Source organism: Anas platyrhynchos, chromosome 16 (assembly GCF_047663525.1).
Source record: "Anas platyrhynchos isolate ZD024472 breed Pekin duck chromosome 16, IASCAAS_PekinDuck_T2T, whole genome shotgun sequence".
In the NCBI taxonomy this organism is placed as follows: domain Eukaryota; kingdom Metazoa; phylum Chordata; class Aves; order Anseriformes; family Anatidae; genus Anas; species Anas platyrhynchos.
Window position 1 is genome coordinate 6,926,263 of NC_092602.1, and position 21,883 is coordinate 6,948,145.

The 21,883-nt window shown below is 53.5% G+C and overlaps 1 protein-coding gene and 1 long non-coding RNA gene across 4 annotated transcripts in view; both read left to right on the plus strand.

The window, feature by feature from the left end:
• Positions 1–11,035, plus strand: part of LOC139998808 (uncharacterized) — a 33,290-nt gene extending 22,255 nt beyond the window's left edge. The window contains exon 3 of the long non-coding RNA XR_011803768.1: positions 560–11,035. This is a non-coding gene — a long non-coding RNA (uncharacterized lncRNA). The remainder of the gene's footprint in view (positions 1–559) is intronic.
• Positions 11,036–12,735: 1,700 nt separating this feature from the next.
• RBM19 (RNA binding motif protein 19) overlaps positions 12,736–21,883 on the plus strand; it is a 70,181-nt gene continuing 61,033 nt past the window's right edge. For all 3 annotated transcript variants that reach the window (XM_072024227.1, XM_072024229.1, XM_072024228.1), the window contains exon 1: positions 12,736–12,933. In XM_072024227.1, coding sequence (XP_071880328.1) covers positions 12,751–12,933 — 183 coding nt within the window. In that variant the 5' untranslated portion in view covers positions 12,736–12,750. The remainder of the gene's footprint in view (positions 12,934–21,883) is intronic.

Below are 21,883 nucleotides of genomic sequence, written 5' to 3' on the forward strand. Positions count from 1 at the left end.
AGCAAAAGTGCAGTGAAGCCCAGCGACCTGGGGCTCTGTGCCTCTTCCCCGCTCCCCTCCACCCGCTGGCGCTGGGGGGCTGATGGGGTCGCGTGTCTGAAGGGCTGGCAGCAAGATCCAGAGCTGGGCATCAGCAATTTTCTTGTGATGAGGGCTTGGAAATGCGAGCTGCAATGCCTACGTGCTGTGCTCGACCTCTGAGCCTGCTCGGAGACGAGGAGGGGCTGAGGGGGGGTTAAATCCATCCTGCCCCCCAGGCAAAGGTGATGGGTCTGTATTTAAGCAGCCTAAAATTTTAGTGTTGTGAGCTCCCTGTGCTCCGTCCCCCAGCCCCTCTGCCCCTGCCTCTGAAGGTGCTCAGGGATTTCTGCCTCCCTCGTGGATGTAGAGCATCCCCCCAAATTTCTTGTTGTGCCCTTCATGGTGTGGTGGGATAAGGGTATCTCCCGTATCCCTAAAATTTCCAGATTTTGCTCAAAACAATATGAAGGAACGTTTTGCAATCAGCATGGTGTCTGATTTAAGCCATGGTTTGTTTTTTTTGTTTTTTCTTTTGCAGGGGACACAGATATTACAGAAGCTGAAAGCAGAGAGCTCATCATGCCTGAAGAGCACCCACTTGTGTCCTGGGTGAGTTCATAGCCACAGGAAACAGGTATCTGAGGTTCTGCTGTGTTCTGTAAACTTCCCTGACTCGATCCTTAAGCTTCCCTGATTTTACCAGAGTTGCAAAGTCCTTCGGAAATTTTAACTTATTGAAATAGAGATGAGTTAACGTACTTAATTCAGGCTAAGGAGGAATTGGAGATGGCGTTCCAGGACAAAACCCAGTCAGTGGAGGTGGACTTAAATACTTCCATCTCTTTTTTTTTTTCCTCTGCTTGTCAGAGCAGGAAGAGCGAGGTGACCAGTGCTCAGCCCTTTTTCCTGCTGGCCACATGCAAACCTGAGCCTGCGAGGAACAAAGATGGTGCTTGCCCTGTAAGGAGGGCCAGGCTGCTTTGTTCTGAGATCTGTTTTCTTTGCAAGCAGGGACACTATTTTAAAAGCAAACACCACCCTGAAATTAAAATTTGAGAAACTTTCTGCTTTGAAAACATCGGAGTATTTGGTGGGTTGGGTTTTAATGTCATGTTTTCGTAATGTAAAAACCATTCAAGTCCAAGTGCAAGCTCCTAAATAGCTGCTTTGCTGTAACCTAATTGTCAATGGAAACTGGAATTCAGCTTAAGTCACAGCACAGGGAAATGAAACAGCATGGGCAGAGCGAAAGGCTGAGCTGAACTGCCTGAACTAAAGCACTGCACTCTTATTTGAAGGGAGCAGGTAAACTTATGGTGAAAATATCACCAACACTTCTGCCAAACGTTGTGACTTCAGCAAATCTGCTTTTTCTGCTGGTAACCTGTCCCATCAGATGAGCAGCAGCCTCTTCCTGCTCCAGGAGTGAGCCAAAGGGGGTCCCCAGGGGCTGGGGAGCAGAGGATGCTCTCCTGCAGGTGCTGCTGCGTGTCAGGAGCCAAGCAGAGAGCTGAAATTGAGTCCTGCACACATTGCCCAGGTGTGGGGGGAGACCTTGGTCTGTCATCTGTCTCTTTGAACAGTCCCAGAGAGGGAGGAGAGGTTCATTCATCTTCTCTTAAAAAAAAAAAAAAAAGTGAGGATCAGTAAAACCGGTGCATCCATTTGCTGCTTGCATGCCTGGTGCATGTAGGAGATATGTTAAGCTCCTCAAAACATGTTTTATTTTTCTCTGTTAACAAGTTTGACGTTGGAAAGGGTTATGTTGTTCTATTCATCATTTCAATGATGGCTTTGGGAAGGGAATAAGAAGGCACTGAACATCCCCTGCTCTGTGCAAGGCAGTATTTTGTCTCTTTTTTTGATATTCGCTGGGAAATTAGGGTGTGGGAACCTAAATCTGTGGTTTTGTTCAAACCCAAAGTGAAGGGAAACATCATGAGAACTTCAGATTGGCTTGGGCTGTGCTTATTGTTTTTTTGTTTTGTCTGTGTGCATGTAATGCCATAATCTTTGAAGTCCTTTTCCTCTAACTCATTGTATCTGCGGTCTGGATGAGCCCCTAAAAGCTGGTGAGCTGGGCTGCAGCTCCCGTTCAGCTCAGCAGGTCCCCAGGCCAGTCCCTTGGAGGACAGGTAAGGCTGTGGGTTACACGCAATTATCCACCTCTGCTGCATTTCCTGCTCACCCCAAATCAGACAAAAACACCCAGGGAGATTTTTCTCCTGGGTTTCTTCTCCAAACACCCACGAGCACAGGCTCTGCTCCGGCGTGAGCATTTGGAGCATCGCCGCTCCTCGCCGCCAGGACCAAGGGGTGCCCCGGTTTTTAGGGGGCGCAGAGCAGGAGGTTTGGCAGCCGAGCGTATTTGTTTTAATACCGGCTGCCCCCGTGGCTGCTCGCTCCCTCCCGGCCCGTCCTGTTTCAATAGCACGAGCCCAGCAATGTTATTTCAGCAATCAGCTGCAAGACAAAACAGCTGGCCCTGTCAGCCGGCCCGCGGAGGTGTGGAAAGTCCACTGGGGGATTAAGCTGGTCTTACCATCAGTCCTCACTTGTGAAAATACAACCTACTAAGTTTGCCTAGATGATGCAGTTTTCAATTGCTTTTGTTTGCTTTGCAGACAGGTCCTAAATCACGCTGTCAGTCAGCCTCCCTGCCTCCCCCCCGCGCCTTCCAGGCGCTCTCGGGGAGGACCTGCGATGTCTTTCCCAGCTCTGCGTATTTCCAAGGCTTCCCCTTGCTCTCCCGGTGGGAAGGGAGGTGGCACATCCCGCAGGGTGAAGCCCCCGGTACCTGGCAGTGATGCTCAGGTGGGGCTGTGGGGAGAAGCACCAGCATGGACCCTGCCCTGGTGCCTGGGGGCTTTGTGGCAGGACCCCCAGCTGCTCTCCAAATTTCTGCTTTCACATTTCGTGCTTGCAGCGGGGTGGGGAGGGCTTTATCAGCTCTCATCTCTCTCTTCACGACCATGATGGGGGATTTCCGCAGCAGGGAAGAGCGCTATCCTCACCTTCCATCCTCCTCCCTCTCCTGTTACATCCATCCTTCCTCTCCTCCCTCTCCTGTTACATCCATCCTCCTGGCTGCAGAAGACATCCGCACACCACGGGCAGAGCAGGGCTGGATTCTGGCTCCTTGCGAGCATTTTACGCCCTGGCAAAAAAAAAAAATAAATAAAAAATGTGCCATGGTTTTTGGCACAGGAAGGGCAGGTGGAGATGGGGAGGAAGAGGCTCCGCAAGGTGCAAGCCTGCGAGGTCAGTGGGAGTCATCTGCTCAGCTCTGTCCCACCGGGCATGCTTTTGTATATCCGTAGGTGCCTGAGTACAGCCCTGTCAGCACCCACGGAAGGAGCTGGTCCTGGCTGCAGGCAGGGACCAATCCTGCTCCGCACACGGAGCCTCCAGGACACAGTGCCCCTAATGCAGAGCTTCTCCGTGGGTCTTCGGGGGCTTTCAGCCAGGATTTCAGACCATGGGTAAGCCCCGTCCCATGCTGCTGGGCACCAGAAGACTGCTCGAAGTCAGGGCACACAGGTCCCAGTGGTAGGTCTGCAAATTCCTTTATAAATCTGGCCCGCATCTCGTAAGCAGCTGTGGCAACATCTCTTCCACCCCCCCACCAGCCCCGGCCTCGCTGTTCCAGGTGTTTTCTTCCGCCTTTGTCTCGTAAGACAATACACAAAGGACAGGCCCCTTCCAGGTCTGGGGGTCTGTGCGCCAAGCCCGCTCCCAGCAGCGCACTAAATCCTGCCCCTCCACGTAATTTAAATCGCAGCAGCGCTTGCGTCTCGAGGAAGGTGGGGGAGGCAGCTGGATCTGAGCATCGCCTGGTCCATGAACGTGCTGCGATGCCTCTTCCCTCCTCTCTATACAGCTGTAGGGACAAATGTTGGGGTCAGAAGGGTTTTGGTCACCTGAGGGTGCCGATGCTGATGGCCCGGTGCTGAGCTTGCAGTGCTCCTGGGGCAGTGTGGTGCTGAGCTGCCAACACCTCCCATCCCCATCAAGGCAATGAGAAAACCCAAGGAGTATTTCAAAAATACTTTTTTTTTTCTAGTGGGAAGGATGGCTCTTGGGGCATCTCTGCAGGGGTCCTGCAGGCATGGGCCTTGTGTGCAGGGGCACTGAGGGTGGCCACCTTTTCGACATCCCCAGGAGCTCCACTCTCCGAACCTTGAACTGGTTTCACATCTGATTTTAGCCAAGCCAGAGGAACAGCTGCCTCTGGGCAAGGCTTTGTTTTTCTTCTCCTTTTTTTTCCTCTGCTGTCAAGCAGCCTGGACACACAGCAAGAAAGCTGCATCCCCCAGTGCTCCAGCAAGGAGAGAGCGCTGGGATCCGCACTGGCCACTTCCACGGGTACTTCCAACCTGCTTTTTCAGACCCACAAGACCTGAAGGCCAAGAAGGACCCCAATTTCTGGTCCTAATGTTATGCAGCCAGCAGTTATTCAGCCTGATCTTGCTCTGGGCAGGATCTGCTGCTGACTTGGAAGCTCTCCCTGGTGAAGATAACAGCGTGTTTCCTCTGCTTTTCTGGTCAAAGTGATGTTGGAGGTGGTCTGGGACTGGTTCTGTCCTTGCCTCTTGCATCCCAGGAGGTGGAATAGGTGATTGGTGCTCTTGCAAAGGAGCTGGAGTCATTGCCTGGACTTTGGGTGGCTTTGCAAATGCTGCTCAGGCTTTTTTTACCTCTGAGCTTGGCTGTGGGTAAAATTAGAAGCATCTTAAGGGGAAAGAAAATTCCTCAGTGAACTCCAAAATACCAGCCACGGGGCTGCCAAAGGGTTAAGGTTTTAGCTGAGCTCCTCCTCCTTCTGTGCACCAGCCTCCCTGGGAAACAGTTTATCATACTGATATAGAAAAATAAAGAAAATGGCACGCATCTTGTGTTCGAGGGGGATTAACCTCACCAGGAGCATCCAACGCCGGCCCCGTTCCTCAGAGGGGCTCTGGCAGGGAGAGCTGGAGGAACACCAGGCTGGGATACGTGCTGCAGATGGCATTGCGATCCTGCTTGGCCTTGCAAGGGGGCTTTGGAGCAACTGGAAGCAGACCTGGCAGGGATTTGAGGGGGGATAAATCGTGCATCAGAGTTATTTTGGCCAGGTGAAACTTCTCAGGGCTCCACGAAAAACCCTTCCATTGCATCTCCCTCTTTCAGTGCTAACAGAAACGTGTCGGAAGGGCACGGTGAAGTAGGAAATTCTGGGAGATGCCCCTTTTCTGCCAGGCAAGCGGTGTTTCTGCTGCTCGTGGCGCGGTGAGCTCCCCTACAGCTGCTCCTCCAGCATAAATCTGACCCGCGAGCTCACCCAATTCATTAGACACTGCCTGTTGAAAAGGCAGTAAATCAGCTAAAACCTCAGTCAGGACTGGCTTTGGCATGTTTTATGGTAGAATTAGAATAACGAATGAGGAGCCGGCTGTTTATGTTAGTTTTGGCTTGCAAGCTGAAGAAAAATTCTGGTGTTGGACTTTGTGATAAAGTCTCTGCGCTGTAGCAGGCTCCGAGATTGGAAACAACTTTTAAAAGCCTCGAGGGCTCCGGAGGGTGAGGCTGGTACATCATGAGCCTGCTGAGCACCAGGGTGAGGTGAGAGACATGGGCAGGATGAGATCACGATGCCAGGGGCTCTCCAAAGCTTGGCCACCTGCAGCCATCTGCTCCTTGGGGCTGCTCTCCGTCCCACATGCGTGAGGAATAAGGTGAATCAGCCAAACTCACACATGTCCAGCTATTTCCACGCTCCGGCTGGCTTATTTATACCTTGCTTGGATGATTTGGGACTCCTCCATAATTTGTGGTGGGTCAACCATCATCTGTTCTAGGCAGGTTTCCATCCAGCTTCGCTCTGATACCTTTCAGGGTGTAAAATGTGCTTTGAGGTGGGGGGTAGGAACCGGGCTGAACTTCACTAGGGTTTTCTCCAACCCGTAATGTGGGTCTGGGTGTCTTGTGGTGGAGATGGATCAGTTTTCCTACCCCCTAGAAGAAGGCACCCTGGAGAAGCGAGATGAGCCCATTTTGGGGCTAGTTTTGTCCAACCATACCACCAGAGCAGCTTCCTCTGGTCCCCATGAAGCCAAGGAAGAGAAAGGAGGCCGGGTATCTGTATTCACACCAGGGGGGATCATCTTTGACTCTATCCTGCTTCAGGCTGAGCTTGCCTGGCAGCCAGGCTTATGAAGAGGTCTTCTCCAGCCAAAATGGCCCAAACCGTAAGTCCCAATCCCAGAGGTTTAGCTGGGACTCCAGTGCTTATATTGTGTGTTATTTGCATCCAGGTGATGTATCACCAGTTGATATCCACCTTCATAATTTATCCGTCTTCATCATTTAGTAAGGATAACCCAGTAAATTGAGGGCACAAAGCAGTGTCCATGATCCAGGCACGCTGCAGTGAATTCCCATTTTCTCACCCCCTGAGGGTACTGGGAGGGGTGAGCACCTTGACCTGCTGAGCTCCTTCCACTGCAAGACCCGTGGGGGCTCTCCAAGTATCTGGCATCGCCTCCGCGTGCTGAATGTAGGTTTTCATCTCCATGTAGCCTTATTTTCCCCCTAATGACTTGTGGCTGTGCTCAGAGTGGACACAGCTTTCACTCAGATCTGAGGTCTGGGGCACTCCTCTTCCTTCTTCCAACTCTTTTACCCCTCCCTACTAACAAAAGCTAAACAAATGGACCCAAATCTCTGCGCCTCTGCTGTTGAACCAGTGGGCAGGACTTGTCTATGTCCATGATTTCACTTTGGCTTCTGCAGTGTCTTGATTTCCTCCAAAGGAACACAATGCGCAGCCCCTTCCTAGCAGAGGAGCCCAGCACACCTGGCCTTGTTGTTCATCCTGTGGTTCTGCTGGGGTCTTTGAGCTTCCCTTTTGGACAATTTGAGAACACAAAGTGCACGGTTTCCCAGAAAGGAGTTCTTCAGGGTTGCACACAAGTCTCTTCACCAGCTGGACAATGAAATGCAGTTCACAAGTGGGTTCTCACGTGTTGGTTGGAAGCAAGGCTGAAGGCTTTGTGGAGGGCTGCTTAGAGCATAGGTTTCCAAGTGTTTGCTGTCTGAATGCAAGCTCCAACACCTGTAAAAGCAGGAAATGTGCTTACGGCATCTTCCAGAAGTAACCCCGTGCAAAGGGCCCAGGTTGGGCTTGCACAGCAGAGATATAAGGACGTGGCAGCTCCCTCCCAATGTACCACACGACCACAAGCTTTGCACACCCACCTTGGGCTCACTCACGTGGATCTGCAGGCAAGTACCATCTGAGTTCACCTCCCTACTCCTCACCTCTCTGCTCCTTCCCTTGGTAGACACCGAAACATCCCAAGGGCTTAACCCAAACCCAAGGGGAGGTTGTTGACTTCAGGGGGCTGTGGATGAGGTCCGGCAGGTGGCCCACAGCAGTCACAACTTCTTGCCTCTTCCTTACACATTTTGAGCCCAAACCATGCCTGTGCTCACCTGGCAGGGGCTGTTGGGCCAGGAGAAGCAGGATTTGGAGGGAGGACGACACGATGGAGCTGCTCATTGCTTCCCCTGGTGCCACCCCAACTCCTGGGTCTCACCCAGCCACCCCACAAGCCATCTCCCACCACTGTGCCCTTCTGCCTGCCTTTTCCTCTCTCCCTGTTCCCCATTGAAACCATCCAGGCTCAGTCCAGGTTTCCTCCAGGATTATTTTGACTATTTTTCTCTTCCCTGGACACCGCGGCCGCCGCCTGCCGGCAGGGCTGGCTCAAGGGCAGCCTCCGGCCTTTAGCTCTTTGAAGATTAGGGGCTTTAGCATGTCTTTAAAGTGAATTTCTCTCCCCCTTCCTCTGTTTTATTATTATAATTGATGACCAGCAAACTTTTCTTTTCCTTTATCTCTTAAATATGTTTCTTTACCCTTAAAAATGCAATATTTCTTTTAACTCGGAATATGGATGAGTCTGTGCCTAGCAGGGCCGCCTTTGCATCATCTGTCAACTTGATCGTGCAAAGCCTCTGTTTTCAGCTGGCATCCAGCGCGGATTTCAAAGCCGTGACTCACCACTTCTTTGCAGAGTTAGGACCAAAAGAGAAGGTAAAACAAAACAACGCACAAAAAACCTCTTTACGTCGTTGACGAGGGAATTTTATTCTGGGAGGCCTCGTGCTGGTGCTATCAGGGAGTTTTGCACGAGAAGGATTAAAATTGTCGCAAGATTTCAGGAGTGAGGGCTACAAAATGAATGGTTGCTCCTTGGAAAACGTCTGTTGGGAGAAATAAAATGATTGCAAGTGCAGTTGGGAGGCCAAGATGCAAATTTTTTATTTTTAAAAAACAAAGCAGGAAAGGGGGAGGGCATTTGAGTCATTTTTTTAAGTAGTCAAAACATTGCACTTCCATACAATGCGTATAAGCTTAAGTAGCATATGCTAGAAACTGGAATTGCTTTCTTTCTCTGCGCACATTTGTATAAATAGCAAAACCAAGCCCACTTTCAGAAGGAAAAATCCATTGAATTGAAGAACAGAAATCCCCTTTTCTCTGAAAATATGAGCAAAATTTTTTCCCAAGCTATATAATTTAACCAGAAGTATCTTTTATTTGAAATATTTGTTTTTTATTTATTTTTTTATATATTTATTTATTTATTTTATACCATAGCTGATACCATGAGCCAGAGGGGGGGTTGGAACCTCTGCACTGCCTGCCTCCGGCGGCTCCTGTTACGGGATCCCAGGCTTCAGGGCTTTAACGAAGACAACTCTCCAAATAGTGTCAAAGGAGTATGCCCATAGCAGCTTAATGTTTCCTCTGTTGTCAGCTCTTTTTATGACACCTTATCATATGCATCTTAAATCCGCGTGCAGAGAAGGCAAGAATTAAAAATGAGCATTTAGAACCGGCTGATGAGCGCTGGTGCTCCCCACAGGGCGGTGGCAGGATCCTACTGATGGGAGGGATGCTTCCTACAGGCTGTTCCCCCCCCCAGAGGAAGGGCAGGACATCCAGCCCCACTGATTTTAAGACATCACGCTCTAGGATGGGGCTGTTCTAACACTACAGAGTGGGTTTTGGAGGTGGGCTGGGTGGTAGCACCTACATGGGACACAGCAAGATGGAGACGTCTCATGGTTAAATGCCACCTGTGATGCCAGGAGGTGGGTGGGTTGCAGAGGCTCTCAGAGCTCTGGTGAGTGCTTTTGCCTCTTATAAAGCTTTTGCCTGTGCTGTAGAGGAGCCTGGGAGAGGCTCGTGCTGCTGGGCAATGCTCTGGCCAAGTACATGCCTGTTGCTCCAGACTCTGCATTTTGTTCTTTTGCTCCTCATCCCCAGCTCACTTATTTGGGGATCCCAAGCAAGCTTGGTTTGACATAACACCTGCTCAACACCTTCTGGACTACAAGGGGTTTTTAAAAGAGAATTTGTGAACAGCTGAGGCTGGAAAGCACTTTGTGATGTCAAGCACTAACAAAGAGCTGGGATTTCAGGGCTGGCCATCCTTCGTAGCCAAGGATAAGGTGCAGGAAGGGCTTGAAGCAGTGCTGCAATGTGCATGAGGCACAAAACCCAGGTATGACCAAACTACTGAACTGTCCTTTCCTCCTACCAGCTGGTTTCTGCCATTATTTCTTTCATCAAACACCAATGTTCTCCAAAGCCTGATGTGTTTGGCACCTCTGGCCTCAATTCTGGTGCTGCCAGGGGCACCCTGCCAGCTGTTCTGCACACCATGGCTGTGTGAAATGGGTCCCTTCGCAGGGACATTTCATCACCAAAGCCTCTTTGGCCTGAAGGCACCTTGCTCGCCACCAAGAACTGCCTGAAAGGGGTTGAAATGTTTTCTTAAAATCTGGGAAACCTGCGCTATGGGTGGTTAATAACATTGGAACAAGGCCTTGTGGGCCAGCCTCGTGCTCCTGGGTGCTTGAAATTAGCACTTCTCGAAACCTCCTCATCTGGTGGGGTTGGGGAACCCAACACAAAGCAGAAGGTATGAGGTCGAGAAGGGAATGCCCGAAGGAGACAGTGGGGCAGCCACCGGAGCTCAGTAGCTGTTGCCTTATCCTCACCCCAAAAAGAGGAGGGTTCCTGCTGGAACACCCCAGGCTCTTCTCCTCATCTCAGGGTCTGGGAATGGGGGCTTCATGGTGACTCCAAGCTCCCCAGCTCCTACCAACACATGATGGCAAACCCATTGGGGTCCTCGGTGGCCTGGTCCCCCTGAGGACACCCCTCTGCTGCTGGGAGAGGTGCTGCAGACGGAAGGAGGCCGCATTAAAAGCAGGGTGTGAGTCAGAGGGAGCTGGGACAAAGCTCTTAGCAGGGCTGTCCCTGCCCAACCGGGCACCAATTTCTCTCAGGGGGAGCTTTGGGGCCACCACCATCAGTAGCACCAGGCCCAGGCTGGATCCATGCCCGCAAGGGGAGATGAAAAGCTGGGTTAGGGGCCCGCCGAGCCCACCCAGGGCCCTACGGCAGGCACGGTGCCAGGGGGGCGGCTGGGCACACAGGCCGTGGAAAGACCTCATCAAGAGGCTGTTTGGTTTGTCTGGCGTGACACGCAGAACCTGAGTTATTATTTGATCCCGCGCTGAGTAATAACCAGATAAATGGGCCTGCAGATTTCCAAATAAACACTTTAATAAATGACGGGTGAATTAAAGGAGAGCTGCTCCCCCCTTCCCCCCCCCCCCCTCGCTCCCAATATTAATGTTCAAACGCAGGCGGGCAGTGTCTAACAGAGCCCTGGGTACTGTAAATACATTTCTTGCACTGTCACACATAAACACTGGAGAGACGGAGATCAAAAGGTCTCTCTGCGCGGAGCAGGGCGGCGTGATGAAGTGAACGTGGTGCTTTGTGGCTGGGCTGGGGTGATGGGACGCCGGAGAATAACAGACTGCCTGGAGACGTAGGAGCCCAGAAGGCCTGGGGGGCCTCAAAGGGGGAAAAAAAAAAAAAAATCCCCACTAGCAGCAGGAAAAATAAATAATTCCGTTATCTCTGATGAATTTCTGCCTTTGATCTGGTTTTTCCTCTCCCTCGCGCTGCCTTTTCGCTCCCCCACCTCCCCCCTGGACGCTTTTTTTTTTTCCCCCTTCCCCTCTCGCGGTTTGATTTATCCCGCGGCCGGCTCGGGGAGCCTGACGGGTGCTGATGAATGGGCAGAGCTCGTCTGCCCCTCGCCCCAAGCCGGCGTCGGCCGGGACATCCCCGGCTTCTTTTCATGGCCCAAAAAGCCGGCATCCTGCCGGGCAGCGGCGTGCCACCGCCGGGACGGGTGCGTTGGTTGGGCTGCCCTCCGTCGGGATGATGCTTTCCCCGTGCACACACAAAGCCCAGCCTTCCCCGGCCCCGGGGTTACCGAGCTTAACCCTGCCAGCTGCTAAATAATTGGGTGTTTCTTCCACAGCCAGTGCCTCCTTTCTGAGCCAGCGGAGGCCGCGTGGGTGCCTCTGATATTTCCCTGCAGCGTTGCCAAAAAAAATAAAGAAAAGGTGGGGTTCTGGGGGTAGAGCAGGGTGGAAGTGGGCCGGGTCGGGAGGGTGGCATGGGATGGGTCTGTCTGCTCCCATGGGGATGGGATGGGATGGGATGGGATGGGATGGGATGGGGGCTCCGAGGAAGAGGAGAGAGGGATGGCACCAAGGTGGCTCGGGGCATTTCTGTTTGCACGGAAGAATTTCTCAAGGATTGTGCACTTGGTAAGCTTACCTGTGAAAGTTTGTAGGTAACTTAAAAGATGCCCCAAAGCCCTGCCATCAGAGGCACCCAGTGTTCCTGCTGCTCCAAGAGCTCAGTATCCACAGCGCCAGGCAGTGGTGTCCCCAGGGCTGGAGGACCCCAGGGTAAATGCAACAAATTAACACAAATAGGTTTTACAGAGTTATTATGTTCATTACTTTGAATTCAAGCTCCTTCCAGCCAGGAGTCCCTCAAGCAAGCTGCCTGTGCTGTGAGGTACTTTTCCCTGCTTATTGTGTATAAGGAATGGACGCTTGTATTTCTTTCATAAATAAATAAATTTCATAAATAAATAAATTATCCACAGATAGGAACTTTTGGTGTTAAAAAAAAACTAATTCTGATTTGGAATAGAATATTTTTCCAACTGAATTTCCCTAAAATGATTGTTTTCAACAATCAAAATGTTGTACGGAGGTGAAGGCGCCCGCTGTGTTTCTCTAGCATCGCTTTGGCTCTTTGTTTTCATCTGTCCATGCTACACAGCTGTAATACGCTCTGCTATATGTAATGCAACACCACTTAGAAAAAAAATGATAATTTTCTAGAAACAAACAGGAGTCATCAGAATGATGTTAGCAGAACAAACTATTTGTTGTTTTTTTTTTCTCGTTGCAAAGTTTAATCAAGAGCAACATGTTACCATGCAAATTGTCTCCTCAAAAAATCCCTCTTCTGACATTAATTACTAGGGTTATTAATGCTGATACTAATCAAAGGTCCAAATAGGTTACAAATGAAGTCAGAAAAGCCCCTCAGATTTCAATTCTGATGGAAAATTCCCCACGTCCCAGTAAGATTCTGGTTCAGGTGGCAAAATGTTTTGTGGATTATTTGCTGTGAGCAGCTGTAGGGCTCTTCTGATTGTGACCCAGGGCAGGATGTGCTGAGCAGCACAGCTGCTGAAGATCCAGACCTGAGGAGGGCTAATTAGCTGAGCAACCTGCAGGTAATTAGGTAAAGGGCAGGGCTGCCCCTCCCCAGGGTGGTGGGGCTGCTGGATGTGGCTGGGTGGCAGCAAGAGGGGTTTCCCCGAGGTAGAAATCCACATTTCACAGCCTAGGGAGGAGGATATTTTAGGGAAAAGGTGCTTAGTGGTGTTAGTATGGGGAGAGGAGCGCTCTGCCCTGGGTGCTGCTGGTGGCAGGGGGAATGTTTGGCTTTTGTGTGGGCTGGGGCTGCAGGTGAGTGCCTGGGGGATGGAGGGGAAGGATTAAATAAATCCTATTTGCAGGGGTTATGGGGGTATCCACCAGCAGGCTGAAGTTGCTCCGAGGCTCTCAGAGGGAATAGATCCTGTTCCAGCTGGGTGCTAACCCAGGGGATCGGGTGGATAATGTACAAAACACTAACAGACCTCAGCTGTCTCCAGAAGAGAAGGTAAGAATTAGATATTTTTAGTTTTATGTGTGTTTTTCCCTTGTTTTCCTAAACCAAGGTGGACAAAGTGAGATGGGTACGCAGCTTTTGGGCAGCACAATAGAAGCAAGGGGAGAGGCATCGTTTCTGCTGGTGTTAAATAAGGAGAGGCAGGGGCTGAAATGTGCCTGGTGCGGGTGATGTGCTGGTGGCTAAACCTTGACTGGGGGTGATGGGTGCCATATAAAGGCTTGCTTCTTCTCTGCCAGCCTCTTTTTGGGGAAAACTCTCAAATCCTTCAGGTGAAGGAGTCCTTGGTGAGCAGAGCAGTCTGCGTTGGGAGCAGCAATGCGTGCTCTGTTAAAACAAGCTTGGTGCAGCAGATGGCTTGGAGGGAGACTTGAAATCTGTGGTGCTGTAGCAATAGGGACTGACCTGAGCATCTATGTTTCAGCTCCCCAGCCTCGGGCAGGAGGAGGCATTTGGCCAAACCTGCCTGGAAGGCCAGGTCCAAGCGCTCTGCGCAGTGACAAGCAGAGCCAGCCCCGGCTGCCGCCCCTCCTGGCAGCCTTATCTCCCCCCGAACATCAGAGAAGCAATCTTGCTCCCGAGGCTGGGACCTGACAGCCTTGTACATTAGCACTTTTTTAAAGCGATGTTCACTTTTGAAATAGTACCTGTCCCGAGAGTGGTCACTTCGTTTGACAAACGCCGGCGATGACAGCTGGACGCGGCGTTACAAACTCCAGCCTTCTGCTCGCCGTCCCCAGGGGAGGGGGGCACAGAGAGCTGCCTTCGCCTTCTGGTCGAGACATTTGTACTCTGTGCCCCTCTCTGAGCCCCCCACTGTGGGCTGAGGTCTGTTGGGGCTTTGGATGTGGGCTGCTCTCCTGGGGGATGTGCATGTGGAGCATCGGCAGGCTGCGCGGGTAGAAGTGGGGTTTCCCAAAAGGAACATCTCTGCCTCCCATTCAGCTCTTCCAGGCTTGTTCCTCTCCCCTGTTTTAGGTCTCACTTCCTTTTCCTTGCCTGTCCTGTGCCATCCTCCATGGCTCAGGTCTGTATTTCTCCCCACGCCCTCCATCCTCCCTTGTCAGCTCCCCAGCTCTCTGCCTCCTTCCCCACCACATCCGCCAAGCAGCATTTCCCCACCCCGACCTGTCCTTGCAGGCTGTCTCCGTGACAGCCCTGCCACTTCGCCTGTCCCACTCGACATCTACCATCCCTGGGGGTGTTCAAGGCAAGGTTGGACGTGACACTTGGGGACATGGTTCAGTGGGTGACATTGGTGGTAGGGGGATGGTTGGACCAGATGAACTTGAAGGTCTTGTCTGACCTTAGTGATTCCTGGCTGTCCCCTGCTGGGACCCACCACCCCTGGCAGCTGCCACGTGTCCCTTTGGATGTTTCACCGTGCCCAGCCCCTGGTTAGGAAGCAGACAACTGGCACAGCCCGAGCTGAGCCTGCAATTTCCCGGCTCGTAAAAACATGAGCTTCCTTCAGCCCCAGGTCTCTGCCAGGTCATCCCCACCCAAGCCCTACGCCTCCTCCCCAGGGCTCCCCCGAAATATTTTGTGACACCAGCCACAAGCTTGGCTTTTATTGCTCCATATGTTGGAGGCGCATGGAAAAACACACAGGAGAAGTCCCCGCGGTGAGGGAGTGAAAAGCCACCGAGTTTACGGGGTGTTGCAAATAATCCGAGGCAAAACAAATGTTTTCGGCCGACCCAGCTGCCAATTGTTCCGAACGTGGAAAAACAGGCCAAGGGGCAGCTGTTAACGGGCCAGTAATTTTCTTCCTTTCTGGACACCCCGGAGCAGCAGATCTCAAATATTCCTTGGGAAAGGAGTCGAGCACGGGGGGCTTTTTATTGAGCAAACCACGAGGCAGCGCTGGCTCGCCCTCGAGGAGTATGGCTCCTTCCAGCGTGGGGTTTTACGAGCAATAACCTGCCCGCGTAGCCGTGCGGCCGGGCTCGGGGCTCGCTGGTGGTGCTGGCTTTTATAAGGCACCGCGGGGGCTCGCAACAGACGTGCTTTTGGTAGAGCAGTCCATTAAACAACGCAACCTGAGCTGAGCAGCCGTGGGGGACCGAGCCCTCGGGACCTCGCTGAGCCGACCCCTCTGCTTCTGGAATAAACCCAGCAGCATCCCACTTACAGCACGAGCGTGCACAGGGAGGCTAATGCACTGCTGCAGGGGAGGTCAAGGAGGAAAAGACCCAGGCTGGCTTTTTTCCGGAGCACTCAGTTGCTGCTGCAGTGCCCAAAATGCTGCCAGTCCTCTTGGGTTTATTGCTGGCACTAGGGTTTAGGGTTTCTGGGATCCCCCTTGAGGTTTCCTTCTCCAGGTGTTGGTGTGATCTTCTGGGTGTTATATAGGTTTGTAGCCTGTGTTTGACCTGTTGGGTGCTCTTCTGCTCCTTACCAGGGCTCAAGAGGAGAACAGAAAATGTTTAAAGGCTTGGAAAATGTTTAAGGCTTGCTGGTGCTGGTTGCAGTTCTCACCCATGTCTGCAGTTGGAAATAAGACAGGCTTGGCAATGCGGGGATGTTGTGCCAGAGGGCTTGGTGCTCCCACAGTTTCAGTCAGCTCTGTTTCCCCTTGACTCAGAGCTGCTCACATCCCCGTAGCTCCCTGGCAGCCCGCTCTGTCTGCTCTGGAGCAATCCTTCCTCTTAAAACGGTTTAGTTCTGTCTGTTTTTGAGGTTCTTATTCGAGCTGAATTACTTCAGGGCAAAATATCTTGATGAATCTATGGATTAAAGAAGTTTGCAATTTACTTACAAAAATTGGATGTTTTGTTCTGGGGCAGGATAACACCACTCGAACCCCCTCTGTGCTCAGACCTTGCACAGAGACCTCCTATCACACTCCTGAGCCAGAAAGCTGCTCCTTGCCAGCTTGAAAACCACTTCTTCTACCCATTTGTGATCCAGGTTGCAGGTCTCCGGGTGGGTGAGAACTTTATGGATGATTACCCCAGCCCACGAGGGGGTCTGGGACCTGGTGCTGAGCACCCGCAGCATCCCGTGGTCCAGCACTGGTCCCTGGGGGATGCTGCAGCCGGGGGTTTTCCATGGGGACGGGGAGATGCTGAGTTAGGGACGAGGTTTGGTGCCCTCCATGCGGCAGGGGACGAGGTGCCGGGGTCTCAGCACCCCACAGGGGCTGGGGAGGGGGGTCCTGGGGCAGGCTGCCCCCGGCCCCGCTCAGCAAGGCGGCCCTATGGGGGCTTCTGGGGGGCTTTGGGCAAAGGGTGCGGGTGACATCTTGTGGTGGCGGCTCCTCTGCGGGGCTGTGCAGTGATGCTGCTGCAACAGCAGAGGCTGCTCGGCCATTTCGGCTCAAACCGGGGCCGGCGGTGGGGAGAGGAGATCACCTCGGGCTGAAACCAGGATTGCCAGGGCATTGCTGCGAGGTTTCCCCATTGATTGATTCGTTTTTTTCTTTTTCATCCGTGGCATAAGGATGAAGTGGTGGGAGGTGCTGGAGGAGCTGCTTGGGCAGAAATCCAAAGGTCAGAGGCTTTCCCAGGTCCGTGCCCTGCAGGGTTTCTCCGTTTTAGGGATGCTCTGCAGCTCTTGTCCTACCCCGTGGGCTAAAACCCACCGAGGGGCTGCGGTTAAAGACAAACTCACAGCTGCGAGGTGCTGCAGAAGCTAGAAACATCAGTGGGATCAAAAGGGGCTGGAAACCTTCAGGAAGAAGAGGGCTGTCTATGGGGGGAGCTAAACACCGTGGATGTCCCCAGGCTGCTGAGCCCAGCAGCTGAGGCAGGGCTTGGTGTCCCCCTGCCTGATCTTGCTGGTGTGGGGAGGAGGATGCTGAGCCAGCTGGGCGTCTGCCTAGCCCCTCGTTGCTGGTTTTGATGGCCAGCAACTAATTATTTATTTGTTTTCAGCAGGGCAGAGCAGCTCTGGCTGCAGAGGAGCAAGGTGATGCTGGGGTTTGGTACCCTCGGGTCTCAGGGCATCCACTCCTCAGTCCTGACATCCCTTAGCACAGCTCAGGCCTTACAGCCGCACGTTTTGTGCTGCTTGCTTCCTCGCTCATGGTGTTTTAAACCTTTTTTTATGTGAAGCAAGCTTCTTTCACTTTTTTGTGGAGTGGACAATGTCTCTGGTGCATTCCCCAAAGCTTTTTTTTGGTGTAGGACCTCCTGAATTCACCCAACTCCAACTGCAAGCAGGATTTGGGGTGCAGCTAGGATTTTATACGTGATAGAGGACTGCAGAGACCACGGTGCTATGGTTAAATGGATTTCAGAGTGCTGCAGGGAAGGAGATGGGGGCGAGTCCCCATCCTGGGGGTCACAGCTCTCCTCTCCTGCCCGTGGACCCTCGTGGGGTCAGGTCTGGCCCGTGGTGAGCTCTGAGAGCCCCTCTTGGGGTGGCTGAGCTGGTGGGGGGTTAATGGGTCGAGAAGCCTCCAGCTTCCTCGGCGGGTGGAGAGGTTTCACTCTGCCCCGCCGCAGCCACCATTTTTCTGCTCGGGCGGGCAGGAGGCTTAAAATGCCACTTTGGCTGGCAGAAAGATGGGGGCCAGGGGAAGGGCGAGGAAGAAAGCTTTTTGCTGCCAAAAATAACTCCGGAACAAAACGAGGAGGTCGGGGGGTGAGCAGGGGAATGGAGAAGCGCTTTCCCTGGGGGCCAGCGCTGAAGTTTTCACCCTCTGAGTACACGAGGAAGGAATGCTTGGCTTTGTGGAAGACTTTCCCCTCCTGACAGGGCTAAAATGAGCCGTGGGGAGGCATGAGGGTGGCCGGGTGACAGAGCATCCTCCTGTCCTTCCCTCCTGCTGGCTGACTGCAGACTTCAAAGTGCACTCTCCCCTTTTCTAATAGGGTTTGGGGTTTTTTTTCCCTGTATGCTTGGAGCTGGGACAAGATGGACATGGGACGTGTTGTCCCAGCCCCAAATCCTAGTGCATGCTGAAAGGAGGGACCCATTTCCCCACAGATGGCATCACCTAGAAGGGCTCTTGGTGCTCACCTGCATCAGTTGGAGGTTTAGGGCCACAGGAAGGATTGGGTGCTGCTCTCATAAACCCAAGCAGGGGCACGGGGACATCTGACCAGGCTGTGTCCCTTGGCTGGGGACTGATGTGATGGAGCAGGATTTGGTCCAGGGAGCATCTCCGCTGGCCGTGGGGAAGGTCTGGCTGCAAAAGCTATGAACATCGGGCCTTCCTCCCCCAAAAAAATGGATTTGTAAAGAAGCCCCTGCAGAGGGTGCTTCCCAGAGCAAGTGTTGGGTGGGCATTTGATCGCCGGTGGTGGCCGGCGTGCCAGGAAATAGTGTTATTTCTTCCCTTCCCAAGCTGGGAGACGATAAACACCGGGCTCTGCCTCCCTTCAGCTGCGATCCATCAAGGCAGGGGGACTCGCACCAGCGAGCGGGCGAGGGGAGGTCAGTGATTGTGTAAACAGGCACTTCAGAGTTCACCCGAGCTGGTATTACTGCAATTCATTAGAGGTGTCAGCCCTCTTTGTAGTCCCCGTGCTCGTAGAGCCCCTCGCCTGGCAGCTTCCAGCACCCAGCCTTGCCAGCAGCAAAACAAACGGCGCGAGTGAGAAGCCCTTGCAGGAGAAGGGGGCTTTGCTGCAGCTGGGATGAGGATTTGTTCTGGGGGAAACCTTAAAAAAAAAATTGGGGCCCCTTTGGGGATAGGGTGAGGACCACAGGAGCTCCCCATCCCGCTCGCCATGGGTGCTGTGCGAGGATGGAGCTGGCTGAGGGTGCACCGTGCCTTGGCCACCGGGACAAAATACGTTGCACTGAATTGTTGCTGCTGTTCTGCTCCCTGCGTGTCCCTGGGATGGAGCAGGGTCGTGCTGCTGCTCAGACAACCCCTGAGCTCCTCCATGGCTCAGTGCAAAGCTCTTTCCCCTGTGTGAGCAGCCAGAGATGGAGTGGGGTTTCGCGTGGTGCCCGCCGAGCCCTTGTGCTGGGTGAGGCTGCGACAGCTTGTTCCCATCCCCTTGCTGCCTGCTCTGCTGAAAAGCTTCAAGAGACTTAAAAGAGCACCAAAAACCCCGTTCCCAGCAGCGAGGCAGGCTGGTGTGTGGCACATAACTGTGGGGCTGGAGCCATGGGGCTGTTTTTTTTTTTGATTTGTTCATCACTAGCTGGTGGGTGGCACAGGAGCTGTGTTTCCTGGCTTACTCCGCACCACAGGCTTGAAGCAGCTTTGCTGCTTGTAACGAATGGCTGGGATGCGCCCCGAGTGGTTGGTGCTGTGCAAAAGGCATTCAGGGGAGTGAAATCCATGGCAGAAATGTGAGCTTTAGCACCTCTGCAGAGCCCAAGAGGTCAGAAGCTGTGGGAGAGGGGCTAGGGAGGCAAGCACGCAGTGCCCTTGGAGTGGTTGTATGTTTAGTGTGAAAACCTAGCAATATTCCTGGTTTTTCCTGTAGGATTTCAGAGTTGCATGGTTTTTGGGCCCTGTTTTCAGCATCAACAGGGGCTCTTCCCCTGGGGCACCTGGTGCTGAAGCTCCCCTTGCCAAACCAGGCGCCCACGGTGGTGCCAAAGCACACAGAGCACACCCGCTGCTGAAATCATTGAATTTCCTTACAAGAAAAAAAAAAAAAAAGCAGGAGGGCACTGGCTGCCTTTTGGCTTTGAGGAGCTCGGTTGGCTCTGCTGCAAGGCTACCAAAAAGCCTGCGGTGTGGCGTGCTGGTCCTGAGCAGGTGGAGCTGGACCGCAAGACAGAGGGGAAGGATGGACATCACTGGTGGGGTGGGAGGAAGAGCTGACCCCAGGATGCAAGGGAGCTGCAGCAGAGCCACTTCTGGGACACAAAGCACCAGCCCCCAGCTCTGCAGCCACTAATAAACCATCTGGCACCGCTTATTTTAATTGCATTGTGCCCTGGCGTAGGGCGGGCGGGCGGAGAGGGTGCCCTACATTCTTGCACCACGGCATTTGGTCAAGGATAATTGTGCCTGGCCGAGGCAGGCAGGTGCTCGCAATATTTGCTCTGCTGAGCCTCTCCGGTAAGGGAAAAGTGCTGCATGTTGGTGGAGGAGGGAGTTAAACCTCGGGAGCTGCTGTCTCTTGCTGTGCCTTGCCCTTCCCGTGCTGCCTGTCCCCGTGCCTGCCGTGGCGAGGTGTCGGCGGTGGCCTGTCACCCTGCGCTGCCCCCAGCACCCCGGGCGCTGGCAGGCTGTGCCCACGCGCCCCGTGCTTTCCTCTCCATCCCTCCAGCTGCCTGCTGTCCCTTCCTCTGCTCCCCTAAATCCTCCGCTCAGCTGTACCCAGTTTGGGATAGGAAGGGGCAGCAGTAGAGGCTTTTTCTGCTGTCTCCATGGCCCCCGAAAAATGAGCAGCTCGGCACAGTCCCTGGGCTGCTCCCCAAGGGGGAGGCTGTAGCTCCATCCTGGCTGTGCTGCCAGCAGTTAGCTGTAACCTCCCCGTGCCTCAGTTTCCCTTTCTGCCCTCCTGCTCTTCATGCTCAGTCTCCACGAGCTGAGACTGGGATGGCTGGAGATGGAGATGGTCCTCAGGGGGCTCTGAGGGGGGAAGAAAAGCACCCTGGGGGATATATGGCAGGTGGATTCTTGGGGTTGGGACTTGTATAGGGCTCGGCTCCCACGTGCAGCATCTCCCTGCTTTGGGAACATCTCATCTGTATTTGTTTATAGCAGCCCCACCACGTGTCTGTGGTCATGGTGCAGAGCATCACAGCTCTGGGAGCAATCAGGGAACAAACCCTCAAGCTTCCCATCCCTTCCCCCTGCTCTTCACTTCCCCAATCCCCCCGCACCCTTCCTCTGCGCTGGCTCCCACGCCTGAAGCCCCCACCCACACGTCGGTGCTCATCCCTGCCCCATCTCCCCAGGCTGGCAAGCCAGCAGGCAGCTGCGGGTCTTTATTTTCCCAGGGCTTGCTGATAAATGCCATCTCAGTAACCCCGGCCCCAATCGCCTCGTTATCGGGCAGCGCGCTGTGAGGAAGCGACCTGTGACCCTGCCCACTGCGACCCCGAGGGAATTGCCCTTATCAGCCCCCTTCTAAAAGCTTCCCATTTTGACGCGACTGAGGAGCCTTGTCCGAGAAGTACCCAAATAGAGATGGGGCAGGGGTGCTGCATGCGACGAGGGATTGTTTTGCTGAGGTTGGGAGGGGAGCATCCTCCTGGGGAGCCCCCGACCTGGTCCCCATCACAGCAGCATCGTGGGGAGCGTGTGATCCCTCACCCAGCACCTTGCTGAGTCCACCTGCTCTGCACAGATGGGATTCCCAGCTCAGCACCCGGGGTTATCAGGGAAAGAGACGGCAGATAAGAGCGTCTGTGGCAGAAGGTGCCGTGGGACAGGCTTGGGGGCTGCCAAACCCACGGGAGGGGAGGCTGAGCCGTGTTTTCCCCTCCTGTGGACCCCGTCTGTCCATCAGGAGGGATGATCCTTCCTCTTCCTCCTGATGTTTTCATAGCAAGCGACCTTCCAACCCAGCCTCGCCTTCAGGGAGGCGATGTGCTAGGGCAGCGCTGCCCAATTTTCAATCATGTGCCCTCCCCAAGGCTGCTCAGCGTTTCTCCTGCTGCTTTGGGTGCTCGCACTGAATTTTGGAGGCTGCCCTCCGGCCCCTTTCCACGCTTTGGGGTGCAGATTGTCCCCTTTTGGTGGACAGCCAGCCAGCCTGTGCGGGTTGCTGGTCCTACCCCCCTGGGGATTAGCGGGGATGGGCCCTTGCCAAGCCCCGGCTGTCACTGCGTTCCCACCTTTGATCAGGAGTCGGCATTCCTGAAGTGCTCCGTCTCCCA